The sequence below is a fragment of the Lynx canadensis genome, chromosome B3 (genome assembly GCF_007474595.2).
Source record: "Lynx canadensis isolate LIC74 chromosome B3, mLynCan4.pri.v2, whole genome shotgun sequence".
NCBI classification, from domain to species: Eukaryota; Metazoa; Chordata; class Mammalia; order Carnivora; family Felidae; genus Lynx; species Lynx canadensis.
In genome coordinates, this window is record NC_044308.2 from 54,796,352 (window position 1) to 54,822,508 (window position 26,157).

The 26,157-nt window shown below is 38.7% G+C and overlaps 1 protein-coding gene across 1 annotated transcript in view; it reads left to right on the forward strand.

Moving 5' to 3' along the window:
- CEP152 (centrosomal protein 152) overlaps positions 1–26,157 on the forward strand; it is an 88,509-nt gene that overhangs the window by 1,280 nt on the left and 61,072 nt on the right. Inside the window, exons 3-12 of the mRNA XM_032593643.1 lie at positions 8,210–8,313; positions 8,517–8,589; positions 8,670–8,948; positions 10,318–10,483; positions 12,787–12,927; positions 14,241–14,380; positions 18,244–18,444; positions 22,461–22,608; positions 24,230–24,321; positions 25,156–25,319. Coding sequence (XP_032449534.1) covers positions 8,210–8,313; positions 8,517–8,589; positions 8,670–8,948; positions 10,318–10,483; positions 12,787–12,927; positions 14,241–14,380; positions 18,244–18,444; positions 22,461–22,608; positions 24,230–24,321; positions 25,156–25,319 — 1,508 coding nt within the window. The remainder of the gene's footprint in view (positions 1–8,209; positions 8,314–8,516; positions 8,590–8,669; positions 8,949–10,317; positions 10,484–12,786; positions 12,928–14,240; positions 14,381–18,243; positions 18,445–22,460; positions 22,609–24,229; positions 24,322–25,155; positions 25,320–26,157) is intronic.

Genomic DNA, 26,157 nt, shown 5'->3' on the forward strand with positions numbered 1-26,157 from the left:
GTTACTCAGAAAAACGACTAACCCAGTCTTCAGCGGTTTTCTTTCCTGACCAAAATTATATCATCTTGTATCATGTTGAAGGAATATATGATTTTTTTTTTTTTTTTTGGTCACCCCCTAAAAACCTGATGAGTATTTGAGCTTTTAAAAGGTGGTTGAGTGGAATGCTTCCTTTTCTAAGATAAGACTAAAACACAGTAAATGGTTAGATTCTTGAAGATCTTTTCATTTAGGAGGTACCGGTTGGCTTTGGAGGCAGACGCCTAGTTTCTAGTTGCTTGGAATAGTGCCTCGTACAAGTCCAGCCAGGTTCTTTGCTTCAAGTAAGTAGCTTATATCCTCGTGCAGGCAGACCATAAACAAGTGAATTAAGTAATTCGAGTGAGTGATAATTTAGCACCAATAAGTGATAGGTAAACAAAATAGAGTGATATTAAAGCAACTGGTAGGGCACTGATGAGGGAAGTTCTTTTGGAGGAGGAAATGCCTGAGCTGAGACTTGAGTCGTGAGGAGCAGCCATGCAGAAGCCTGAGGAAGAATATTCTAGGCCAAGACACCCACAGAGCATGAAGCCTTATATCTCTGCAGAACAGCCAGAAGGCTGTGGTGTGGGGATTGTGGGACCGAGGGGTGAGGGTGCAGATAGGGTGAAGAGGTGAGCTAGGGCCAACTCATTGTATGTCATGGTAAGATGTTTGTATTTTATTCTAGGAGCAGTGGGAAGTCAGTGGAGGATTTTAAGCAGGGAAATGGTATCTGATCATATTGTTTAATGATCTTACTGTATGCTGCGTGGTGAATAGACCCAAGGAGAAAGGGAGTAAAAGGAGGAGACTATATTTTATGTCCATATATAAGAGTTGAACAGAATTCCTGGCACATGGTAATGTTCAGGAAATGGTGGCAATAGTAGTAATAGCAATTGGTGAAAGTCAATTTGATAGGATTGTTTTTAGTTTGACTCAAATTTCTTGATTGACGATGATGATAGGCTCTTTTTGTATTGAGACTATGCTTGATATGATCCATTTTCTAATATATAAAACAATCCTTTTTAATCATTACTGTGAACCGTTAGTATTCACAGGAAGCAGAGAATAGGGTCAGTTGCCCATGCAGCTGGCAGTAAGTAGAGTTAGGATAGAGATAGAAAACTGGCAGCTCGGTGGATTTTTGTCCATAGACGATTTGTATTGTTTGGCTGCACAGTGTTTTTCAAAGTTCAATCTATATTTAAAGATTGGAGGGGCGCCTGGGTGGCGCAGTCGGTTAAGCGTCCGACTTCAGCCAGGTCACGATCTCACAGTCCGTGAGTTCGAGCCCCGTGTCAGGCTCTGGGCTGATGGCTCGGAGCCTGGAGCCTGTTTCCGATTCTGTGTCTCCCTCTCTCTCTGCCCCTCCCCCGTTCATGCTCTGTCTCTCTCTGTCCCAAAAATAAATAAACGTTGAAAACAAACAAAAAAAAAAAAGATTGGAATATTTCATGTAACAACCCAGAGTTTCTGGCTTGTCTTGAAACGTCCTAAGCCCCGGCCACATGTGGCCTGTGTCTGCACATGGCAGCAGGCAGGCTGGATCTGAGCAGTGGCTGTCCCTTCCCAGCTGGCCACAATCCTCTCGCACCAGCGTGGGCTTATGCACTTGCAGGCTTCGCTCCTGTCAATTCTGTGCCAGGTCACGGAGGGCATTGGAGTCCATGACCCTGGCCAGGGTTTCCGGATTTTGACAGGGTCCTTCCACAGCAGTTGTGGGGGTGAGGGTTTTCTGTTACTTTGTGAACTCACAGCATGAGGTTTTCATGACCCTGATGGCTTTGGATAGTTTGCTGGAATTTAGCTACTGGGATTCTTGAGGGGATCAGTTTAAGTAATTATTATAGTAGACTTTAAAGAAGAAGAAAAAATAATCTGACAGGTGAGTTTTCATTGGAAAAGATATTAGAGAGATGGTTAGGGTATTAGAGGGAACTAATTAGAGATGTATTGTGTGGTGACAGTTTTAAAGGGGACGTTAGTTACAGAGGAAATAGATTCTAAGTATATAGAAAATAGACATAGGGATCATTTCTTGATAGGTTATATCCTGGGATAGGGAATTTCTAGAAAAAAAGGAGCTCTTAAGAAGTGAAGTACCTAAGAATGAGTGTTTCTAGCAGAGTGGAAGAAAATACATAGCCAACTTGAGTGTAACATGGTGAATATGTTTCGTGTTAGTAAACAGTGTTTTTGCCTTTTTTTCTTTAATTGTGGCAAGGGTAGAAGTGAGATCACAGGCTGTAGGGTTTCAGATTCACCAACAAAATTCAGGGTTATTGATAAAAACTCAGCTCATGTGTATGTCATCACTGCAAGTTAAAATGGTAAATTGGCTGATTGAACCTAAGTTTGTTTGCATATCCAGAGTCCATTCCAACCTCCTTAGTCTGTCTGACCCTATCGTAGCAGAACTTTTCACAGCCTTGCGAGATTTAAAGAAAAGAGTGGTCTTTTCCTGCTCCCTGGTTGATAGCTTTGGGATTGATAGCTGGGTTATAAGCGTTAGTAGTTGGCTAATGCATATTGCTTTCTCTACTTAGTGAATCACTTGGTATTCGATTCGCTTATGTAGGAGGAGTGTCTGCATCCCTGAGGATGTAGGGCCAGGCATGCTATATTGGACTTATAGTCTTCTCTGCTCAGGATTTGTGAGTTCCTCTTTGTAAATGGTAGAATAATCCTGATTTTGACCTTTCGGTGTGAATGATGAGTTCCTGAGTTTAATTTTGGTCCTTTGGGATCAGTTGGGATTTTGTCCACACTTGCCTATAAATCTGTGAATAAGCCATAGTCAAGTTCCATCTTCCATGCCGTCCAAATAGCAGCTCTACAATTATGATCTTGCCTTTTTCATTTCTGTTCCCTCCATTGGTTTGCATTGAAGAGCAAGGGGAGGAGGTCCATTTAATCTTCAAAAAAGGAAAGTATTTAGTAAGTGACTCAGTAGTCAGAGGACGTTTAGACCAGTAGAACCTCAAACCACAGAGGTCTAAATATGTGATTAGACCCATATTTTTAAAAAATCTCCAAGAGTTTCACAGAAAAGTAAGGCACTATAATCATTTCTAAATTACTTCAGTTCCTAATGGTATAATGGTAAAAGTTTGGGTACTGTGGGCCAAGGCATAGCAGAGAAGAAGTGCATAACCTGTAGCCTCATCCAGCCTTTCACCCAAAACTCCATCTTCTACAGAGTAAACAGAGCAGATTACGGTGCAGCTGAGTGAGGGTGATGATACCAGGGAGATATGCTATCATGTTAACTAATATTCATATCACTGATATTTCTTACAACTTGTTGGATCACATTACTTTCTTGCTGTACCATTTGAGAATTATGGATGTACTTGTCCCCCTTGCTACTTAAGTGGACCTCATCCAAAGTATTCTAGGCAAACTTTTACTTATAAAGCTGGAAAAGTGGAATTCAAAAGTTCTTCTGTTAACTCATTCATAATTGTAACAATGTGATTTTTCAAAATACTTGTCACTTAAGTCAGTGTGCTTTGTGATTTCATCATGGGTTATTATAGAGTTGTTATTGTTGTGATAGGAGTGGTTACAAGCTCCAGAGTTACTGGTAACCCTACAGCTTAAGGTAGATTGTCACTTGGGATCTCACAGGTTGCTGGAATACACGTGAACTTGTAGTATTACCGGAAACAGCTCTGTGATTATTGCTTTGTTCTCCATATATGAGTATGTATTTTGGAGCTGGTGGTTTGGGGAAGAAGTACTAGTAATCTGTGCTATCAAGATAATACTTGCTGATGATAGTTCATTTAGTAATGTTAGATTTGAAGCCTGGAAAATGATCTTGAGTAGAAATGTAGGTGCTTTAAGAAGCAGATGGCAGAGAGAAGCTTGCACCTGGCCATGCTGATTTGAGTCCATTTGGTTTTTATGTCAGTGCTTCTCTAATAGAATAATAAAGCTCATTTGAGCTTTTTGAAATCCTGTGTTTTAAAGAGGTAGGGTTTCCACTGCAAAGCCTTTCTTCTACTTTCTAACTGCCTTGTTTGATGTAATTATAGGAACAGTTTGACATTTTGTCCCCACTAGAGGGGGTTGTGAAGCCAGTATTTGTTTACATTTTATATTATTTGACGTATTTAGTGGAATTTTCTTGTCATCACCTGAGAAAATCAAAGAAACAAATGGTTCAGTATTCATATGGTAGATATTTTTCTTTAGCAGTTTCTTATACTTTATCTGGATTATGCCTTTGAATGTTTCTTATATAAGTATTTTTCAGGGACTGTCACAGTGGAAACAAAAACCTAAGTCTGGCTGAGTGTGGTTTGATCATATACAAATAGGTAGACATAAGTGTCTTCCAGTGACCAACAAAATGTCACGTAGAAGAAAATTGGAGTGGGAATGGGGAGATTCAGGTTCTGGTGTGGGCTCTGGGACCGTAACTCTTTTCCTGGGCATGCCCCTTACCTTCTCCGGGTCTTGCTTTGCTCCCCTTTAGAAGGGGAGATGTGGGTCGGGAGGAGCTCCAGTGTTCCTTCCAGGCCTGGAGTTTTGTGTCATCTGTAGGGCAGCCAATATTTGTTGAGCAAATGCTGCCATATTTCTTTTTCAGATATGTGGCGATCTAGACAGTCTTTCCCACTGACATAAAATTTATTTAATTAATGGAATGGATTTCAAAAAAAAATTCTGCCTGTAGTATAAATCATAAACTAAAACTCTGGCTGCCAAGTTATTTGGCCCTTCATCATTCCCACATTGGGCCATTTCAAGGATGCTTTTAACTTGGCTCTTAGGTTAAAATGAAGATTCTGCTTAGTGTGTATCCATGAAAGCGTTCTGTAATAATTCACATTTTAACATATCAGAATCTTTTCAGTGTGTTTGTGAGGTAACCTGCTCAAAAGGCATATGAGTGTTGGCTGTTCCATTTGTTGCTTTTCTCCTGGGAAAAGATGTGAAGATGTGTGGCAAGTAATTCATGCTTTCATGAATGTTGAAGATTACAGTCTCAGAAGACAGTCTGTTTAGTTAGGTTGAAAACCCTAGCAAAAAGTTTACATGTTTTCTGTTTTACATTCCCCCTAAACATAGGCTGTTTGGGTGTTCTGCATGACTTATTGCAAAGTGTTTTGCTGCTCAAGTTCTTTGAGTAAAATGCCCTCAGGTTTTTCATTCTTTTTAGGAAAGAAAGCTGTGAAGTAGAAAAGAGAGAGGAGTTTATGGAATGGCTTAGAATGCATTTCAGTAGAGGCCTTAGCAATGGCAAATTATCTTTTTTCTATGGGAAGGTATCTCTTTAATGATTAAAATCAGTTGACACACAATAATATCCCACTGAAAAGATTACATTTGCAACCCAAAAGCAATCTGTTGAATTTGAAAGTAATGAGTGGAATTAAATGTTGTAATTTATAAAGAGTGTTCTCTTTGCCCTTGAATCTGTATTTGGTAGCTAGGTGGGTTCTTTAATGAGGAAAATTTATAGTTTATAAAATTCTCTACTTGGTATCATGCTAAGTTGATCTGGTAATTCTGTGTTTTATGGTGAAATTCAATGACCGAAAGCAAAATCTATTTGACAGTGTATATGAGAAGGGCACACTTTGATCCTGGGAATGGAAGCCTTGGGGGTGGGATTTTTGTTCCCGAATGCCCTTATTAGGGGGACTCACCTCATTTAGCTTCTTTCTGTCCTGAAAGTTATGGAAGCCAGGAATATGGCCCAACTATGCCAAAGAACTTCAGGGAAAATTTTTTTGAAGGTGAATGAAACGGTTTCAAAGTGTTAGCATATCTGTAAAATATTTTTTAAGAAACTAAATACTATAGGGATGATTTTGCTAGTTGTTAAGTTCATCTATGGATCCAGAAGCATTTTGATGAACTTTCTACTTATGCTCAGATTAATTTTCCTCCGTGGATGCCAGTTGTGTTACTTTTGTGGTGTCACAAAGAACTGCTTAATTATTGTATAGCTTTTTCTATCTTGGTAAGAGGAAAAAATGTACTATTCCGATGTCCCTGTCAAGGTTCCCCTTAATGATAAGGCTATGTACTTGAACCTCACTGAAGGTTTACAAGAAAATATTCTTTCTGTACAGGAGTCCTTACTTGATGTAAGTATAAGAGATTTATTTTCTTGGTATTTTTCTCTGGGTAGGATGTGGGGGTAGTCTTTTTCCTTAAAGCAGTGGTACATAATTATAGACAAAACAAGTTTGACTACTTTAAAAGACATCATATATGATTTTTGCTTAGTGAATTTTGTGTCTTTCTCAAATCACTTTGCTACCTTTCACTTGAGGCATGCATGTAGTATACTAATAGGTTGATGTGTTTTGTTTCATTTTTAGTGTTTCTTTTTCTTTATATCTTTGGATCAAGTCTGATATGGCTAATTCTCAAAAAGGTTTTTCAATTATCCAGCATGAGCAGGTGGCCAATAAATCAAGGTCTTGGTTGTTCATATTAATATCGAAATAATTTTGGGACAAAGTTAACTTTTCACTGGAATAGAATAAGAGTGTTTTTCTCATGTTTCATTTTTAAAGAACAACATGGGTTGAGAAAATTAAAAAAAAATAATACAGTGAATATTAGAAATATATGTGGGGTGAGGAAATATCTCCCTCCCCTCCTCATATACCCCATTTCCATTCCCAAATTTGACTTCTCCAAAATTCAGTTAGCAATTGGAGTATTCGTTTGAGACCTTTCTTAGAATATTTTTATTTAACTTCATATATATGTATTTTATTTCAGAAGGTTTTTGATTATAAATGTAATACTCAGACATGTTTTATAGCTATATTTCATTCCTTCTATTCTAAGGACAGAGACATGGGGAAAAAAACTTGCTATAGACTAAGAAGCATCTTGTTTTGTTTCCTCCAAGGTTTTACAGAGTATTTAATATTTTTTTTTTTAATTTTTTTTTTTCAACGTTTATTTATTTTTGGGACAGACAGAGATAGAGCATGAACGGGGGAGGGGCAGAGAGCGAGGGAGACACAGAATCGGAAACAGGCTCCAGGCTCCGAGCCATCAGCCCAGAGCCTGACGCGGGGCTCGAACTCACGGACCGCGAGATCGTGACCTGACTGAAGTCGGACGCTTAACCGACTGCGCCACCCAGGCGCCCCGAGTATTTAATATTTTTAAAACACACTCACATTATGTAATTTTATGGGATTCATTTATGTGCTGCGGAGGACTCAGTCAACTTGTTAATTTAACCGGTGCTTAATTTTAATGAGAAATCATGATGATGATTTGTTTTCTTCTATTTAATAATATTTGAATCTTCTGATTGTTACCACTTTTAAGACATTATATTGGAAATTGAAGAAAGACATTTACAGATACTGAAATTCAACAAATTAGTTTCTTCATCTCTTAATCACGGTTTATTTTGAAACTTAAATGAATTTGTTTTTATCTAGTTTTTATAGGCGGGATGCTAAAGGTGTGATTTATCTAGAAAAACATTACAGAGTGAGGTCAAATGCTTTTATGTCAGTTTTGGAGTTATGCTTTTGAGAGTGCTACCTGTGGAAAAGTGGACTTAAAACTCTTGTTTTTATTCAACTGTTTTACAAGAGCTGAAGTATCATGTATCTTTTCATCATTGGGATTAGACACCAGTCTGCTAATTAATCACTCTCCAAGGGGTTTCTGTCACATTATTAGAGCTTTTAAGGGCTTCCTGGCCACCTGCCGCTGCTGCTGGAACTACTGTTTTCACCACCTGGCCCAAGTAGAGCTGGCTCCTCAGGCTCCCATGGGGAATGTGTGATTGTCAAGTCCCCACCTTCTGATTACTGGTCAAACAGGATTCTGAGACTCAAGTCTGCCCTGTGGTAACATAATACGGTGATTGTACCATTATCATGACTTCCTGTGTGTCTATAAAGAAGTTTTAAAATTCTATTGTGATGTATGTGTGTTTTCATCTAAGACTTCTGTAGGAAAACGTGTAAATCCTTCTAGTGTAAATCCTGATATTACGCATTCCCCTGTTCCCCACATGAAATGATGAACATAATGTGTGTGGAATTTAAAACGCTTATTAAATGGAGAAATTAGGAACTTCTTTGTCTTCTAAAGTCAAAATCATGCTTTCCAAGGCAGCTTTGGCTTGAGTTTAAATGTTTAAGTCAGTGTGATGTTGATGCTGGCTCTCCTGTCTTAGTTGCAGCAGCTACTCACTGACCTACCTCACGACATGCTGGATGATGACCTGTCCTCCCCTGAACTCCCCTACTCGGACTGCAGCGAGGACGGCACAGAGGGCGAGTAAGGACCGGAAATCACTTTCACTCATATATTACAATACCCTAAGACTCTTTCTTTTGATTCTCTGTAGGCAATAATGTACATGATTATAAAACTGTAAACTGATTCTTAGAATTTTAGGTGAAGGTTGGAGGGAAAACATGTTAAAATCTTGGGAGTTCTCTGTGATAGGCTCTAAATCTAAAGTATCGATTTTTCTCAAGACCGCATCGCTCTGAGCAATTGGAGATGAACTGGCATGAGCATCAAGTGCTGCCTAAATCTCAAAGTGGAAATGTAAGTATCTGGTGGATGATGACTTTGGTGAGGGCGGGACTAGATCTTAGTGCCTTTGTTTTACTTTTGTTATCTACTAGGACTATAATGAGATTCGTGATGTATATACTGGAGAGAAAAGTGGCAATGGCTGGGGAGACAATCAAAATAAAGCTGACGACCAGCATCCTGGGTACCATCCTAACGAAGTTGGAGATGAAGGCGGAAGTGGTTACAGTCCTCCAAGTAATTATGAACAGACCGATTTATATCACCTTCCTGAAAACTTTAGGCCATATACCAATGGTCAGAAGCAGGAATTTAATAGCCAGCCAACTAATATAATTAAATTTTCAGATCCTCAAAGGAATCATTTCCAGGTATTGTAAGAACTGGACTTTCAGGAATTCATGTGTATGTGTGTACACATTTGCTTGTGTGTGTTTATTTTTAAAATGTGTATAAGTGCAATGGTAAGCTTTATTTTAAGTACAAAAAGTCCCGCGAGTGCTTTTATTCAGGCTCATGCTGAATTAGTCATGCTGTTTTCTGTTTACAATCCATTCATGATCTGAAGGTAGAATTTTAAAATAAGAGGCTTTATAGAAACAGTTAAATATTAAAAGTTAGGTTTGCCAAAGAATCACCTCGCTTACTGCTGCTTCTGGCTTCTACCGTGTCACCGTGCTTCAATGAGAAGCTATGTTCAGGTATGTTGATGTAATTTTAAAGTGGTAAATCTATGTAGGTGACACCATTTAGTTACCTTGATTTTCTAGCTCACTGCCTCTGTAACATTTTAGGTTGAACACTTCAAAGCTGATACCTGTTTTGCAATGGTACAGCAGTAGACAGGATGAATCTTAAGGAAAGAAACACTTTTTTTTTTCTTTTTTTTTCTTTTTAGCCCTGGGAGAGTTTAATGAGATAAGACCTTAGGATATAGGTAGCTGCTTCTTAGATTTTCTCAGTGACATTGATTTTGCCAGTAGCTTTTCCTCTTTTTGCCAACAGCTATTTTATGTCACCCAACGAGAGGATGACTTTTTGGTCCTTGTAACGTGGTCATTTTCTCTTCTATTTCTATGGAATATTAATTATTCCACAAGCATTATTGAATATTTATTACATACGAGGTATTGTATCACATGTTCTTGTTATTGAATGTGTACATTTTTATGTTCCCTGGATATTGGCATCATCTAAATCATTCTTAAATATTTCTATATGATCTTACTGGAATTCTTTTTTTTTTTTTTAATTTTGTTTTTTTTTTTAACGTTTATTTATTTTTGAGACAGAGAGAGACAGAGCATGAACGGGGGAGGGACAGAGAGCGAGGGAGACACAGAATCGGAAGCAGGCTCCAGGCTCCGAGCCATCAGCTCAGAGCCCGATGCGGGGCTCGAGCTCACGGACCGCGAGATCTTGACCTGAGCCGAAGTCGGACGCTTAACCGACTGAGCCACCCAGGCGCCCCATGTTACTGGAATTCTTGAGTGTTATTTATGGAATTGGCCCCATTATATTTTGAGAAGTGCAATTAAGATACATAAAATTATATATTGCAGACTTTGAGTTAACATTGTTAAATAACTATAGGTGGTATTTTTAAGCAAAGTTGTATGTATAAAGTTTGTAATTGTACCACAATTAAATTTCATGACAAAATTGAGGTGTTTGATTCAGATCATTTTCAAAGAAAAGGCCAAATCATGATTGTCAATTTCATTTATCATCTTATAATAGCAATTTGGTATATCACAAGGCCCCAGTTGTCAAGCCTTGGAACCATATAAAGTGACATATAAACCTTATCAGTCTTCTGCCCAGAATGATGACTCACCAGCCCAGGAGATAGCGGGAAGTGACACATTTGAAGGCCTGCAACAACAGTTTTTAGGAGCTAATGAAAGTATGTATCAAGTTTATATTTATTTCTTAACATAATTGGAGAATTTTTGAACACTTTGGACATGTTAAAGAATTGTTTTTTTTTTTTTTTAAATATGATAATGGAGTTGTGTGTTTTTTTTTTTTTTAAAGTCCCCTTATTTTTAGAGATCCTGAAGTATGTATGAATAAACTGATATGAAGTCTTGGATGTACTTTAAATAATATGTTGTTTGGGGTAATGTTGGGTGGAGATGTAGCTGAAGGAAGACTGGCCATGAGTTCATAATTGTTGAATCTGGGTGATGGGTCTATGGGATTCACTGCACTCTTCTCTCTACCTTACATATTTGAAACTTACTATAATAAAAGATTAATAGAAGTTCTTCTCAACTGTACGTTTCAGTCATTCTAGTTGGTAAAGACTTTTCATTAGATACATATTTTTCTTATTTTTCTTACTGAAGTCTAATTTAGAAAATGAACTATAGTTTTCTCTTCAATCTAAGATTTTTTATTACCACACAGAAATGTAATTTAGTAATCAGCCATTATCATCTTTTTTCTTTTAATTTTTTAGAGTTATAGTGTAATAATTAGACAACTCTGATATAAAGTACTTAATTGTTCAGAATTTAAACTGGAGTTATCTCAGGGTTAGTCATGTGGCACTTGCCAAAAAAAGAATTCCTCATATATAGTGCACGTATAAATATGAGAGTGAGAAGTGTGACTAGAGAATGTTGAGATGAAGCCTCCAAAACCAAAAGGCAGAACTTGCGCTGCGACTGAAACACCCGAAAGAGTGTTTCATACGCTTCGCTTTTATTGTCACACTCTCCAACATGTGAGATAACTTCTAGTTATTATGCATGTGGAAGAGCCAGTGTGATTCTAAGTGTGACAGCAAGTTTTTTGTTTGTTGTACATTCGAGAAGCAGGGGGAAGGTCATTTTGGCTATTCTGGGTTCCCTGGGCTACACCAAGGAAATTGGACTTCATGCCCCACCTTCAGAGAGCTATGTCCACCATACACGTGGGCTGCAGGACAGTTCCAGGGGGAGCCAGGCTTCAGTTTCCCCTGAAGGCGTCCATGGCAAATATGGGGACCCCTTCTTTGTTCAGAAGGTGCTGTGGAATGAGGAGATGAGGAAGTGGACAGCGTGTGTGGCATAACTGGCTTGGGCTGAGTAAATAAGCATCACGCCAGTGGCCTGACATCTTGGTATTTGCTCTTCCAGCTGCACTGTGTTCAGTTACATTTCTGTCTCTCGGCCTTTCTGCACATATAACCTTACATCAGTTTCTTAACAGTCTGCATTTTATCAAGTCGGTTCATTTAGTTATTTATTTTTGTTTAAGTAAGTTACACGTTTGCCTAAATTTGACATTTGGGAGTTAATGAAATAACCTAATGGCATGGTAGTGCTGAATTTAGTGATTACAGTTTAGCAACAGTAGTTAAAAAAAATGACTTTGGAGAGAGGTGTGGCCTGTAGATTGCTAATTCCTGAGCTACCTCCGTTTTTTTAGTCTGACTTGTAACAAAGTTTCCAGTCTTCACGGTTTTCTTTTGGTCTTAACCATTTTTCTTTTAAAAAAGAAGATTGTGTTGGTTGTTAGCAAGTAGAGGCATTGTTCTAGTAGAAAATGAAGAATGTGTGTCATTTTGTTGTTGAAGTACTATCCTTCTCCTACACATAATTTTTTTCTTTTTCCCCCAGTCATTTTTAAGTGGTCCCTAAAATGACTTGAATCATTTCTGAAAGAAGACCTCAAAATTCTTTATTAATCTGTTCATTTATTAACGCGACAGTTATGTGTTGCCATGAACGTGAATACAATTTAATTCCCACTCCTGTTTAAAATAAATTTTGAGAAGGATGTCTAGAAATTTTCTTTAGAAATGGCTTTATAGAAGCTGATGTACTTTTTTTTTTCAATTTTATGAGAGCATAGAACTCTATTCCATTGTAATTGGTATATGCATATCTTTAATTAGTCAAAATGGTAGTGATTCAGGGTTCTACTCTAGACCAGACTTTCAAACATGTCTGGCAGTGACCACAGTAAGAAGTACATTTTTTACATTGTGTTGAGGTCTTATAATATATACCTATGTAAATAAGTATCTATAACTAAAACACAAGTTTCACAAAATAATCATTATTCATACTACATGATGCACTCTGATACATTATCGTCTGTCTTTTTTTTTAATGCTAGTTGGAATCAATTGAATTGATTTCATGATACTGAGTTGTATCCACAAATTTACATTTGTGTTTGCTTTTATCTAATAAATTGTCTTTAATTTCAATGCAGATTCTGCAGAAAATATGCAGATTATCCAACTTCAGGTTCTTAACAAAGCAAAAGAGAGACAACTAGACAACTTAGTTGAAAAGTTAAATGAAAGTGAGCATCAAATTAGATATCTGAATCACCAGCTTCTGATAGTCAAAGGTAAGATGACACCTGTTGGGTGCTGTCATTTATGAGGTGCACTAGAGCTACAGATCTTGTTTCTGAGAGCCTCACTTTAAATATGAAGCTTAGAGGGGCGCCTGGGTGGCTCAGTCGGTTGAGAGGCCGACTTCGGCTCAGGTCACCATCTTGAGGTCTGTGAGTTCGAGCCCTGCGTCGGGCTCTGTGCTGACAGCCCGGAGCCTGGAGCCTGTTTCGGATTCTGTGTCTCCCTCTCTCTGACCCTCCCCCGTTCATGCTCTGTCTCTGTCTCAAAAATAAATAAACGTTAAAAAAAAAAATTAAAAAAAAAATAAATATGAAGCTTAGAGAGTGGACGCCCTAGGTCGGAGGGCTCATAATGAGTCAGAATGAAACAAAAACCCAGGACTTTTGACACCTGGCCTTGGATTACTTCTCTCCAGAACATATTATTTCGAGATCCTCATTTTCTCCCTCTTACTCTTCTATCAGGCTTTTAGAATCAGTGAACATTCTTTATGCTGGTAGCATTCTGTCCTAATAAGTTGTTGACTCCTTATGTAGTTTACCTTGGATGAAGTATTCCAATTCCCAAAGGGACTTGTGTTTAGTTTGCAATACATTTTCTAAGCCTACAAATTAACATAAGATTTGAGTCCAAGTAAGAGTTAGTGATCCTGAACTCCTTTGGAAGTGCCAAGGAGAAAATGGAGTCATTGCTGGGAAAAGCACATAGAGTAAACACAGATTCAAATTATAATTGCTTACTCTTCATGATTTCTGTAGTTTTGGTCAATGTTGAACTTTTCATTTGTAGAATAATTTTGTGACTGAACTCGAACTTGTTTCAAACATAATTGATAGTGAAAAGGTCTTTTTCTGTAATGCTCATAAAATTTCTTTTGAGAGAAGAACTTGTGAACGGTTACAGTAAAGTATGTGGGAAGAATTTAAGATTAGGTGAATTTAAGAGTTCATTGCAAGTACATATAAAAAGTTAATAGTCCTCAGATCCCTTCTTTGATTAACAGAGATTTGTCACATCTATGTAGTTTCTCAAGTAAACAAATGCTGAAATCATTGTTAGGAAATCTTGTGGTTCCCAAAGGGAAGATTTTTGAAGGAAGTGGTTGTGTTTCTCTCAGTTTTTTTGGTGTCACTCAGGCATTCTTTTTTGGAGCTTTCCTGGTTTTCTCTAAATCCGCTGAAGTTCACTATCTAAACGGAACAGAACATTTTTATGATATGGATCTGATATTTGATAGAGATTGTTACAATCGGGGTCCCTGTACAGTAACTTATTATTTATGTAAACATTTTTAATGTTCTAGATGAAAAGGAAGGTTTGACCCTCAGCCTCCGAGAATCACAGAAACTCTTTCAGAATGGAAAAGAGAGAGAGCTCCAACTTGAAGCACAAATAAAAGCACTGGAGACCCAAATACAAGCGTTAAAAGTGAACGAAGAACAGGTAAATATTTTATCATGATTACTTATGGTAAAAGGTTATTTATTAATTGCTTAGCTTTTGGTATCGTAGGGCTAAATTTAGAAGAACCTTGAAGTTGATACCTTCTTCTACCATAAGCTTGCTTTTGTTTCCCTTACCTTGGAGGAATGGTGCTCCCATCCACCCAGTTATCTGTGTACCAGATAGAAGTCTGGAGGAGACCTCAGGTCCTCTGTCCTCTTTCATCCAGTCAGCTACTATGTTCTGTTGAGTCTCCTCATTTCTGTCTGCATGCCCCTGATTCAGGATTTTTACCATCTCTAGCAAAAATCTCTTAAATAGTCTCTAGTCTTTTACCCCTTCTCCATATTCTCTCTTATGGCCCTCTGAGTCATGTTTCTAAAATATCATCTTTCCTTTGCTTAAAGCCTGTCAGTGACCTCGCTTTACTTGTGGGATGAAGTGTGACATTGAAATGGCCATCTGATCCTTGCCTACCTCTTTCTTTACTCCCCTCAAACTCAGCAGTGTATTTGTTGGTTTTTTTTTTTTTTTACATTTTTAAAAAGTTTTTATTTATTTTGAGAGACAGAGGGCAAGTGGGGGAGGGTCAGAGAGAGGAGACAGAATCCCAAGTAGGCTCCACGCTGTTCATGCAGATCCCAACGTGGGGCTCAAATTCACATAACTGTGAGATCATGACCTGAGCCAAAATCAAGAGTCAGATGCTTAACTGACTGAGCCATCCAGGCGCCCCTGTTTGTTGTTTTTATGTTCTCATATATACCCTCTCTCCTCTCTGGAAGGTCCTTTCTACAACACAGTGCTATTTGATTAATAAGCTCCTTCTTTTCCTAAGTTTCCCCTGTCTTCTTTTTGCCTGGCACATAATAGGTGGTCAGTATATGTTGAGTGAGTGTTGTTGAACATTGACGTGACCTGTACATGTTTTTTCTTATATATTTCTCTGTTCCTGCTCTGATACTAACACAACTATAGCGTTACAGTATGTCTTGAAATTTGGATAACAAGGGCTACTGGTGGGATTCTTTAAAAATTTTGTAGCTCTTTTTTACATTTCCTTTTCTAGATTTTGCATATCAACTTTTTATGTTTGTAAAAAGATCTTGTTGGGATTTTGATTAGTGAGGCATTGTGTTTACTTTATAGATGAGTTAATCAAATTTTGGAAGAGGTCAAATTACTTGCCCAAGATTACAAAGCCAGTTATTGACGAAGCAGCAAAACTGAAATTTCCTGACTCCGGTACACGTGCCTTTCAAGTTGTGGCACAGAGGCACCTGGCGAATTCTGTCAGTGGAGCATGTAACTGTTGATCTCGGGGTTGTGGGTTTGAGCCCCATGTTGGGTATAAAGATTACTTAAAAATAAAATCTAAAAAAATTAAATAAAAAAAATAAAGTGGCATCACATTTTTTGATTAATGAACTAGATAGCCATTTAATGGTTGGAAATGATCAGAGGTTATTGGTAGCCAAGCCTGGTGGAGGGTGACTCATGAGAGAGAGTCAAACCATTTTGGAGAGGGGGAAAAAGGGTGGCTAAAAATGAAAGTGACTATAAAATTGTGAGCTTGGTTTGGATGAGATTTGTGCTAGTTCTGAGGATGGTTTAATGAAAGAATTTAAGCAGTGTTGTTTCATATCTGGCTCCTTATCCTTCAGGTGTGAGCTAAAACAAGCCACTTTATATCTGAAGTTGCCCAAAGCCCCGCATTTCCACTCTTCTTCATCATACCATATCCTATGAAGGGCACCTCGGGGGGCTCAGTCAGTTAAGCATCTAACTTTGGCTCAGGTCATGATCTCACAGTTCGTGGGTTCGAGCCCTCTGTCGGGCTCTATGCTGACAGCTCAGAGCCTAGAGCCTGCTTCGGATTCTGTGTCTCCCTCTCTCTCTGCCCCTTCCCCACGCTCGCTCGTGTTCACGCTCTCTGTCAAAAGTAAACATTAAAAAAAAATTAAAAACGAAACTATCTGAAATGATCTCCTTTGTTTACTTGTTAAGGTCTGTCCCTTCCCAGCAGAAAGTAGTAAGAGTCTGGACCTTGCCTGCCTTTCATCATGTCCTTCAGTGCCTAGAACCCTGCCTACTACAAAGTAGTCACATTATTTATTGAGCAAATGAATAAATGCCATAAGCACTTCGCACAGTATTGGAATAGTCAATCTCTGGACTAGAAATGAAGGATAAGCCTCATTTTAAATTTTAATTTTTGTGTGATATAGACTATTAGCATTTTAACTTTTTGAAAACTGATAGTCCTTAGGTTAAAAACCTGACTTGCTTTTATGTAGTAAAAGGTTATAACTTTTTAATCTCTTTATAAGTTAGAAATTGCATTTTTAAGAAATAAGGCATAAATGAAAACATAAAAGCAACAGAATCACCACGTGTATTGGTTTCCTATTGTTGTTGTAACAGATTAATATAAACTTAATGGCTTGAAATAGTGCTTCTGTCTTACAGTTCTGGAGGTTAGAAGTCTGATATGGGTCTCACTGGGCTAAAGTCAAGGTCAGCAGGGCTGTGCTGCTTTTTGGAGGCTCTGGGGGAGAACCCATTTTCTTGCCTTTTCTAGCTCCTAGAGGCCACCTGCACTCCTTGGTTTATGCCCATTTTCATCTTCAGGGCCAGAAGTCACTGGTTCTGACTTTCTTGCCTCAGTTTTTCTTGTTTAAGGATCTCTCTAGATACATTGGACCCCAGGTGATACAGGATAATCTTTTATCTTGTAGCATTTTTTTTTAAGTTTATTTATTTTGAGATAGAGAGAGAGCACGAGCAAGGGAAGGGCAGAGAGAAAGGAAGAGAGAGAGAATCGCAGGTAGGCCCTGCACATCAGTGCGGAAGCCCAATGCGAGTTCAAACTCAGGAACCGTGAGATCATGACCTGAGCCAAAACCAAGAGTCAGACAGACGCCCAACCACCTGAGCCACCTAGGCACCCTCAGGTTAATCTTTTCTATTTTAAGGTCATCTGATTAGCAATTTTAATTTCGTCTGTAACCTTGCTTTTCCCTTGTCATATAACATAACATACTCACAGGTTTTAGGGATTAGGACATGGACATCTTTTGGAAGCCATTATTTATTTATTTATTTATTTATTTTTTTATTTTATTTATTTATTTTTTTATTTTTAATTTTTTTTTTTCAACGTTTATTTATTTTTGGGACAGAGAGATACAGAGCATGAACGGGGGAGGGGCAGAGAGAGAGGGAGACACAGCATCGGAAACAGGCTCCAGGCTCCGAGCCATCAGCCCAGAGCCCGACGCGGGGCTCGAACTCACGGACCGCGAGATCGTGACCTGACTGAAGTCGGACGCTTAACCGACTGCGCCACCCAGGCGCCCCTGGAAGCCATTATTTAGCCTAATATACCAATATTTTTCAACAGCTGTACAGACATAGTTTCCAAAACTTTTTTTTTTTAGTAAGTAATCACTGATAGTTTTTATCAGTCTTTTGAAAAGAAACATTTAAGAAACAGTTGTCATTTTTCTGTGACCTAACAATTGTGGTCCCCCCCACCCCCACTGGGCTCAGAGAGATGCAAACAGTACTGGGACCAGTGTTGTAGCCACAGACTCCTTGTCTGGTACCCACATTGCCATCATGCTAAGCAAAATCCTCTGTCACTCTCCTCAGGTAACTATAGGTTTTTTTCTCAGTGAATGATGTTTCCAGCGACCATGGGCCTGGGGCTTCCCAGCTAGGCAAGTTTTAAGGAACTAGAGCCACCATAGGGAGACCCTTTCTTCTCTATTCTCCTTAAAGGATGGTTGAGTTTTAATGTCCATAAAGAGAGCACAGAGTCAAAATATTGTAAACGTGGATGTCCTGTGTGTACCTTCCAGATGATTAAGAAGTCCAGAACGACGGAAATGGCTCTGGAAAGCCTGAAGCAGCAGCTGCTGGACCTCCATCATTCTGAGTCACTCCAGCGTGTGAGAGAGCAGCACGACAGCATTGTTACGGGCCTCACGAAGAAGCATGAGGAGCAAGTGTCGTCCTTGCAAAGGAAGCTGGATGCTACAGTCACTGCACTTAAGGAGCAGGTTGGGATGATCTCAAATGAGCCACTGTCATTAACAAGTAAAACTGGTTATTTTTCATAACTGATACTTTGTGGTTCTTCATATGGAAAATTTGGATGTTTGCAGTAGGTGTTTGTGAGTAAAAATTAAAAGCCAAAGATTTTTAATCTATGAAGATGTCCTGTGGGCATCATTTTGGAAATTTTTTTCTTTTATAGGATTGGTTAGTACTTTCTCAGTTCTCCTACCTACCGGTCCTTTATTTGTAGAGTATTTATACATAATTATTGCCCTAGGGTAAATCCAGACTGAAAAGGCTAGTGCTCTAGGAGCTGGCCTGAACTTTCGAGGTTGTCCTGGGAGTTTAACCAGTAGAAAGCCTTTGTTGGGTAGTTAACCTGTGAGTAAACATTGTCTACAAGTGGTTCTTGGGAGAAGAGTTAATTTTTGAGAGTAGTGTAATAAACAAAATAAGGAGGAAAGTCTCAGCATCTCTCACAGTTTGAATTATTTTTGCCCCAAAGTGAATAAAATGTAAACTAAGGGTGAGTCAGGTGGTGGGTTTGCTTATGCTCCCAAACCCCAGGTAATCATTTGAATAAATAAAATTTCAGAGTGCACTTCTCTTTTTTTTAATTTTTTTAATGTTTATTACATAAATTTTAATTTTATTAAATTTAAAATTTATTAAATAAATTTTATTTTTGAGAGAGAGAGAGACAGAGCATGAGCAGGGGAGGGGCAGAGAGAGAGCGAGACACAGAATCCGAAGCAGGCTCCAGACTCTGAGCTGTCAACACAGAGCCCGACGTGGGGCTCAAACTCACGAACCGGGAGATCCTGACTTGAGCCGAAGTCGGACGCTTAACCAACTGAGCCATCCAGGCGCCCCAGAGTGCACTTTTCTTCACTCTCAGATAAACCTTTTCCTGTACTCCATTCAGCATATTACCGAGAAAAGTAGAACAACTCTTGGAAAATAGTAGCGAGGTACAAATAGCTGGATAATTTAGCAGATGAACTTGAGTAAGCAAACTTATTCACGCAGTTACGTACAGCTGTGTCCCTATGTGCTTTGTACTGTATGTGTACAGTGGCAACAGAATAGATTTTCACACATAGTACGTTGTGTGAGTTATACAGACTTTTAATCTGGCGTCCCCTAAGGCAGTTCATGACTAGGCTCCATGGCTTTGATGAATCTCAAATTGTGGGTATGGTTTTCTTTTGGATGTTGGCAGATGCATTTTTGTTTTTGAGAAGACCCACAAACTCATTCTGATTTTCCTCATAAGAGGCTCATGCTTCGCCTTGCAAAGGTTAAAAATTCACTGTTTTATGAAAAACTTGTTTTTGGTGGGAAAGGACTACATTTGTGTGCTAATCGTATTATTTCATCTGTTAAGCAAACATCTTTTGAACAACAGCTAAATATCAGGATGTAAACAGGCTTTAATGTATATTTATTTATTTATTTTTATTTATTTATTTTTTTCAATATATGAAATTTATTGTCAAATTGGTTTCCATACAACACCCAGTGCTCATCCCAAAAAGCTTTAATGTATATTTAATTATATTTTGAAAGACCAAATGCAACACAGGGATTGATTCATGTAGTGGGAGGAGTAGCAATCCATGATGCAGTTGAGGTTTTTTTCTTAAAATGTCTATGTAGCTACTATATTTTGAGAAATATATAGCTTGTGAAATTATATTATTCATCTAGTGCTTTCCTGAAGCCGTCATCTTTTGTAGGTAAAAAGGATTGTACACGCTCTCAACGTATAACAGTTCTTTTTACTATGGCTGAGTTCCTCTTAGGTTTTCTAGTGTGACAGAACAGATGAGGGAGAAGCTTCTTGAGCTCAGTGTTCCTTCAGGGACAGAACTCTCTAATAGCAAACCATCTCTTGGACCTTCCTGTCTTCTGTCTCTCCCTTTCATGGAAGTGTCATGTTCTGAGATCTCTGAATATAGGGTTAAGATCTGGGATTATCTCCTTGATTGTATAACACCCTTCTTCTTTTCAGTCTTCTTGAAATTTTCACCTTTAGGTGAAGTTGTGGACTTTGGTTTCTATGTCATGACTTTCACCTGGTCTACTTTCTAACTTTGCTTTAATGTTAGATTTAAAGGCTCCAGTTTAAACACTATCTTTAGCTAAGAGGTCCCCATAGACCTATGTGTGTGTGGCCCAATCCTCATTTTTCTGTGCTTTAGAAACCTGTTCAATTCCATTTGCTTCCAAAGATAGATTCAGCTACTATTTCTTTATCACCACACTTGTCTTGGTCAGTCTTAGGGGATGTCTGCCTTTACCTGTCTGGAACTGAATGTTCTTACTCAATCTACTCATGGAAAACATAGAACCATGTTTTGTTCGTTTCTTGGTATTTGAACTGCACAGGTTTCTGAGTGTAATTGGCTCCCTGAACTTGTTAACAGGAAACAACATGGTTTAGTTGATTGTTGCATATAGTCAAGTTATTGCTACAGTTGGCCGTTTCTTTATATAGTTTTTTTCATACCTTTTCTTGAACTAACTTTTTGCCAGTTCTCGGTCTCTTATAAGAGTGATCGTAGCCTCCCCAGCACATAAGTAAATGTTGGTTGTCTCCCCACCCCTTCTCACACACACATTCACACTGTCATTAACGTTAGCCCATTCATCGTGTTTGCCATGGTATTTTGGCACTTTGGAGCCACGCTTTTCAAGCTGGCCTGGGAATTAGCAGCCAAGAGCCAAGAGGTTTGCACTGTTGAATAAACATGGAGTAGTTTCCAGAAGCTTCATTTTGCTCAAAAATTTGGTAGAAAAAATTTAAAGCAAACATGACTACATTATGAAAGAGAATGCAAAATTCACATGAATTTTTGAGGTAAAACAGGAGACTTGAGAGTCTCTTTCCTCTCCTTAACGATACTGTCGCTATCCTTAATGAGGTGTCCCTTGTGTTAGTATCCTGAAAGCATTATTGGGCTTTACATTATCCTGTGGATCAGGCCCTAAATGCCTTCTGTCTGCTTCAAAGCCCTTATTACAACTTATTTTCTTCAGGCTTTTTCAGGTGACTTTAACCATTTACCTTAATATACTCCTGGCTGTCTCATGTTCTGCTATTTGTGTGGAATTCAGCCTATATAGGCTTTTTTGAGTGAGAAGTGATGCTTTCTTCTACCTAGGCTTGGGACTCCTGTGGCTTATTACTCCCAAACACATTTTTCTTTTTGAAGAAACTTGAGTATATTATATACGTGCTCTGCATTTTCTACATATCCCCATACAGCTACACACATGAGTGCATGCGTGTGCCCATACCCACATACACGCACACACACATTTGTCCCATCTGGGTTTTTTGTCATTTGTTTTTCAAGGTTTTGTTTTGTTTTGTTTATTTGTTTGTTTTTATACCTCACTTTGTGCAAGGCACTGCATAGGTACCTGTAGAAGTAAGAAAAAGAAGGAAATAAGACATGTAAAAGGTAGAAAGAAAAAGAGAAACCGTATAAAAGAAATTCAGAAGAGGGAGAGATTTTTTTTGGCTACTCAGAGTAGAATGAGCTTTTGGCTGTTCAGAATAGAGTGAGTTTCCATTTATGTATCTGTATCCTTCCTGTCTTGGGATACAGAGTCCATGGTTCAAAGTGGGCTGCCTAAATATGAATACATACACTTACACTGACAGTGTAAAATGCAAATAGAAGTGTAATATATTTTCTTTGGCTTGGATAAAATCTAATTTTAGAATATCAGTGTCTTGTGATTATAGAACAGAAGGGACTTTAGAAATCATTGAATTTAACCTTTATTAGCATAATTACAACAGAAAAAAACAGATGGAGAAGTTGATGACTCACCCAAGATCATACAAGTTTGTTCTAACTTCCTCCCAGTCCTGTGCACTTAACCTTATAAAACAGGTGATGCTGCTGTGTGATTTTATATTTGACTTAAAATCCAATTGTGTATCATATTTGTTTAACGTTTAACAACGGATCATGAAATGACTTCTTGAATACTTTCTATTTAGGAAGATATTTGTTGTCATTTGAAAGACCAAGTGAACCAATTGGAAAGGAATCAAGAAGCGACCAAATTAGAAAAGACTGAGATCATTAACAGATTGACAAGAAGTCTAGAGGAGAGTCAGAAGCAGTGTGCCAACTTTTTGCACTCAGGTGGGTGCCCGGGGTGGGCTCTTGTCTCCACAGTAGGCTAGCATAATATGCAAAGAGAATGTAGTAGGATCCATGAATTCTAAAAATCGAGAAAGGTAGAAAAGACCACCAGTGACAGTTTTTCAAGTGTTGCTATTATATGTGTTTAATGTGCAAAGTAACAAATAAAAATAACCAATAATCCTACCACACAGAGATAACTGTTGTTAATGTTTGAATATATTTCCTTCAAGTGAAATTGAGCTCACACACATAGGTAATTCCCTACTTCTGCACATAGCACATTTTTGAAAACATACCAAAGCTGAATGTGCAAAAATTGAACAAGATCTATGTTAGAAGGTAGATTCTATCCATGAAAAGTAAAAGTGACTATGAAGTCCCATTATATTTTGCTTTTTAAGCTCAGTCTGAGCATGTATTTCTATCGTTTTGTAAAACTCCATGGATTTTTTTCCTCTCTCATTTATCTGGCCAGTTGAAGCTAGTGAGTTATATTCTTGTCATGCTTAAAATTACTCATTTGGTTTTCATGGTGTTAAGTTTGGGACATGCTTCTTATCGTTAGGTTCAGCAGTAGTTTTGTGTTTTTTTCTTGTTAATTTTTGTAGAATATTAGAGTAAAAGGCAATAGAATAATCACATGTTTATGCAAACACTACCATACAGATAAACTGCCCTGTTTGCTGGTGAGTAGCTCCTACTGTGAAAATGGCTCAGTGGTTATTCATTACCTGATATGCGAAAGTCACACTTTGGCACGCAAAGCCAATTCACACTGTTAGTACAATGTGTATAAGAGTAGCTTATTCAAAAGTTGGAAGTACTAAAGTCAAAGACTCTTAAAATATGTGTGTGGGTATGTTTTGGTGGGGGCAAAATTTGGCTCGTACTCTGGGTCCCTCCTCCCTCTTCAGTTTTGTATCCTTTTTGTTTCACGTGGCATTGTTTAGTGAGCCTTTTTCCTTGCCATTAAAGGCTTTGAAATATGATTTTCTTTAGTTGCATAATATGCCATCATTACTTTGCCTAACCATTTCCCAGATGCTCATTTTCTTTTGAGGAAGCCCAGTAACATCCCTTTCAAATGGGAGCCTCCCCTAGTACATTTAAAACATTAGGTTACCAAAGTTTCTGAAACACAGCCCTAAGATGCTTTTTTCACATGTGGAGGTGGGGGTGGTGGAAATAAAAGCATTTCGAAAGAAGCTAAAGGCAGCAAGATGTAGTTTTCTTATTAGAGGGTAGCAACGGGTTCCAAAGAATTTTTGTTTTGGCTTTCTGCGAGTTGGAACATTATGCTCCTATTAAAGGGCTTGTGGAGTGTTAAGGTCTGTAGACGTGGCTCATTTGATTCATAGCAAGGTCACAGTAGTCCAGGTCTTCAACCTCCCAAGGACATATGAGGAGCCACACTAAATGTGTGGACATGTCTCGGAGATGTCTGGACCTATGCCTTCTCGGTCCCACTGGCTATACCTCTGTCCTCCTAGAAAGGCAATAACAAGGTAACAAAGCAGGACCCCACCTTCTGTAGCCTCAGCGGATTCAAGTTCTTCTGTACATCGTAGGTTCTTCATCCCTTTACCTTTGGTGCATTCTCTGATTTCCCCCCCCCTAGGCTCAGTACAGGAGGTGGCTCAGCTACGGTTCCAGCTGCAGCAAGCACAAAAAGCACATGCTATGAGTGAAAACATGAACAAGGCTTTGCAAGTGAGTGTTGCCACTTGGAAGAGACTCTGTGGGTAACTGAATTAGGCAGTGCTTACATCACTTTTCTGGACCTTGGATTTCTCTAAAGGAGCTGGTTGGAGCTGGTTGGACCGTCTCCAGGCCAATGAGAGTTGTTCACGGTCTCACCCACACAGTGAGGTAGTTAAGCCCAGGTCTGTCTTGACTGCGGAGCCAGGGCCTGGCACCCTCCTGTCCGTCTGCCTGTCACCTCCTTCACACGGCATGTCCTTTCACTTACTGGTGGTCGCAGAGATAAGTGTATCCGCAGGTGTGGGAAACCCGCAGTGTAGCTGCAGTTCCCTCACATCCTCCCCCAGCGCGACTTACATTTTCCACTGGAGGAAGAGTTCCAGTATTACCTCTGCTGGAAAGACGTATTTTGCCTTTTCCCACCGGCAGAGTCAAGTACAACACGTTCTTGGCAGACCAGGCCGCTCTGAGCTCTAGAAAGCCAAAAAGTGCTGCCGTCAGTTTCTCAGCTCAAGGGACAGACACTTTTTGTGGAGGACCTAATGTAAGCACAGGAGGCGTGAGAGAAACCACTTAGATTTGCTCTCTCATTCATTTACACATCTCTTCAGTCCGTGTACTTGAGAACCTGATAATGTGCTGGCCTTTCTAAAGTTGCAGACATCTATGTTTTCATTGTACACCTGTGTTCTTAGCATTTATTTTAAAGTTATTTGTAATGTAAATAAGGTATGTGAAGAAGTATTTCTGGTTTCTGTTGATCGTTAAGATGAATTTTGAAGCACAGAGGGATGACTGATTCCTTCATATTGGAAAATAATTTTCAATAATTTTGTGTTTTAGGAAGAATTAACAGAACTAAAAGATGAAATTTCACTCTATGAATCTGCTGCAAAATTAGGAATACTTCCAAGTGACTCAGAAGGAGAATTAAATATAGAACTCACTGAATCATATGTGGATTTGGGTATTAAAAAAGTCAACTGGAAAAAATCCAAAGTGAAGAGGTATTAAGAAAATAGTTTACCGTATGAGGCGCCTGGCTGGCTGAGTTGGTTAAGCGTCCAGCTCTTGATTTTGGCTCAGGTCATGATGTCATGGTTGGTAGGATCGAGCCCCATGGCGGGCTTTGTGCTGACAGAGTGGGGCCTGCTTGGGATGCTCTCTCTCCCTCTCCCTCTCTCTCTCTCTCTCTCTCTCAAAATAAATAAATAAACATTAAAAAAACAGTTTACATAGAAGAACCTGCGTTAATAATACTGACGATACGAGTAAATAAGTGGCACGAGGCATGAAATGGTGAGCTAACTAGGGGTTCTTGAATGTGGGACAGTATGCTTCAGTCGTTTCTAATGAAGTGTAAATGTCTGAAGTCAAAATGAACAGAAACTTCAACTATTGATCTTGTACTGTCTTCAGTACCAGTAGGCACATCAGTTTCAATAAGGTGGAAATGATTAAAGTTAAAACACAGAGTAAATTCTACAACTGAGGTTATGTATCTGCTCTGTTATTAAGGCAAGGACATATTATTTTTATTCATACCACATGTTGAGGGCGGGTACGTGGCATTTATCAATGGCATATGAGAAAATTAAGCATTAATTTTCCCTAGGAACGTTACTGAGACCTTAATCTTAAAATAGGGATGCTGTCTTTTATACTTCCGCTTAACACAGAGGTATAATACTTCAATACTTGGCAAGGAGTGTCTTATCATCCCTTCCAGGAACCCATGTGGGGAGGGAGTGGGTGGTAAAAGAGGAACACATTTTGGTACCTTTAAACGCTTCACAAATGAATGGAGGACAGGATGTACTTTCTGGAGGCGCTTGCAGTTTGGGA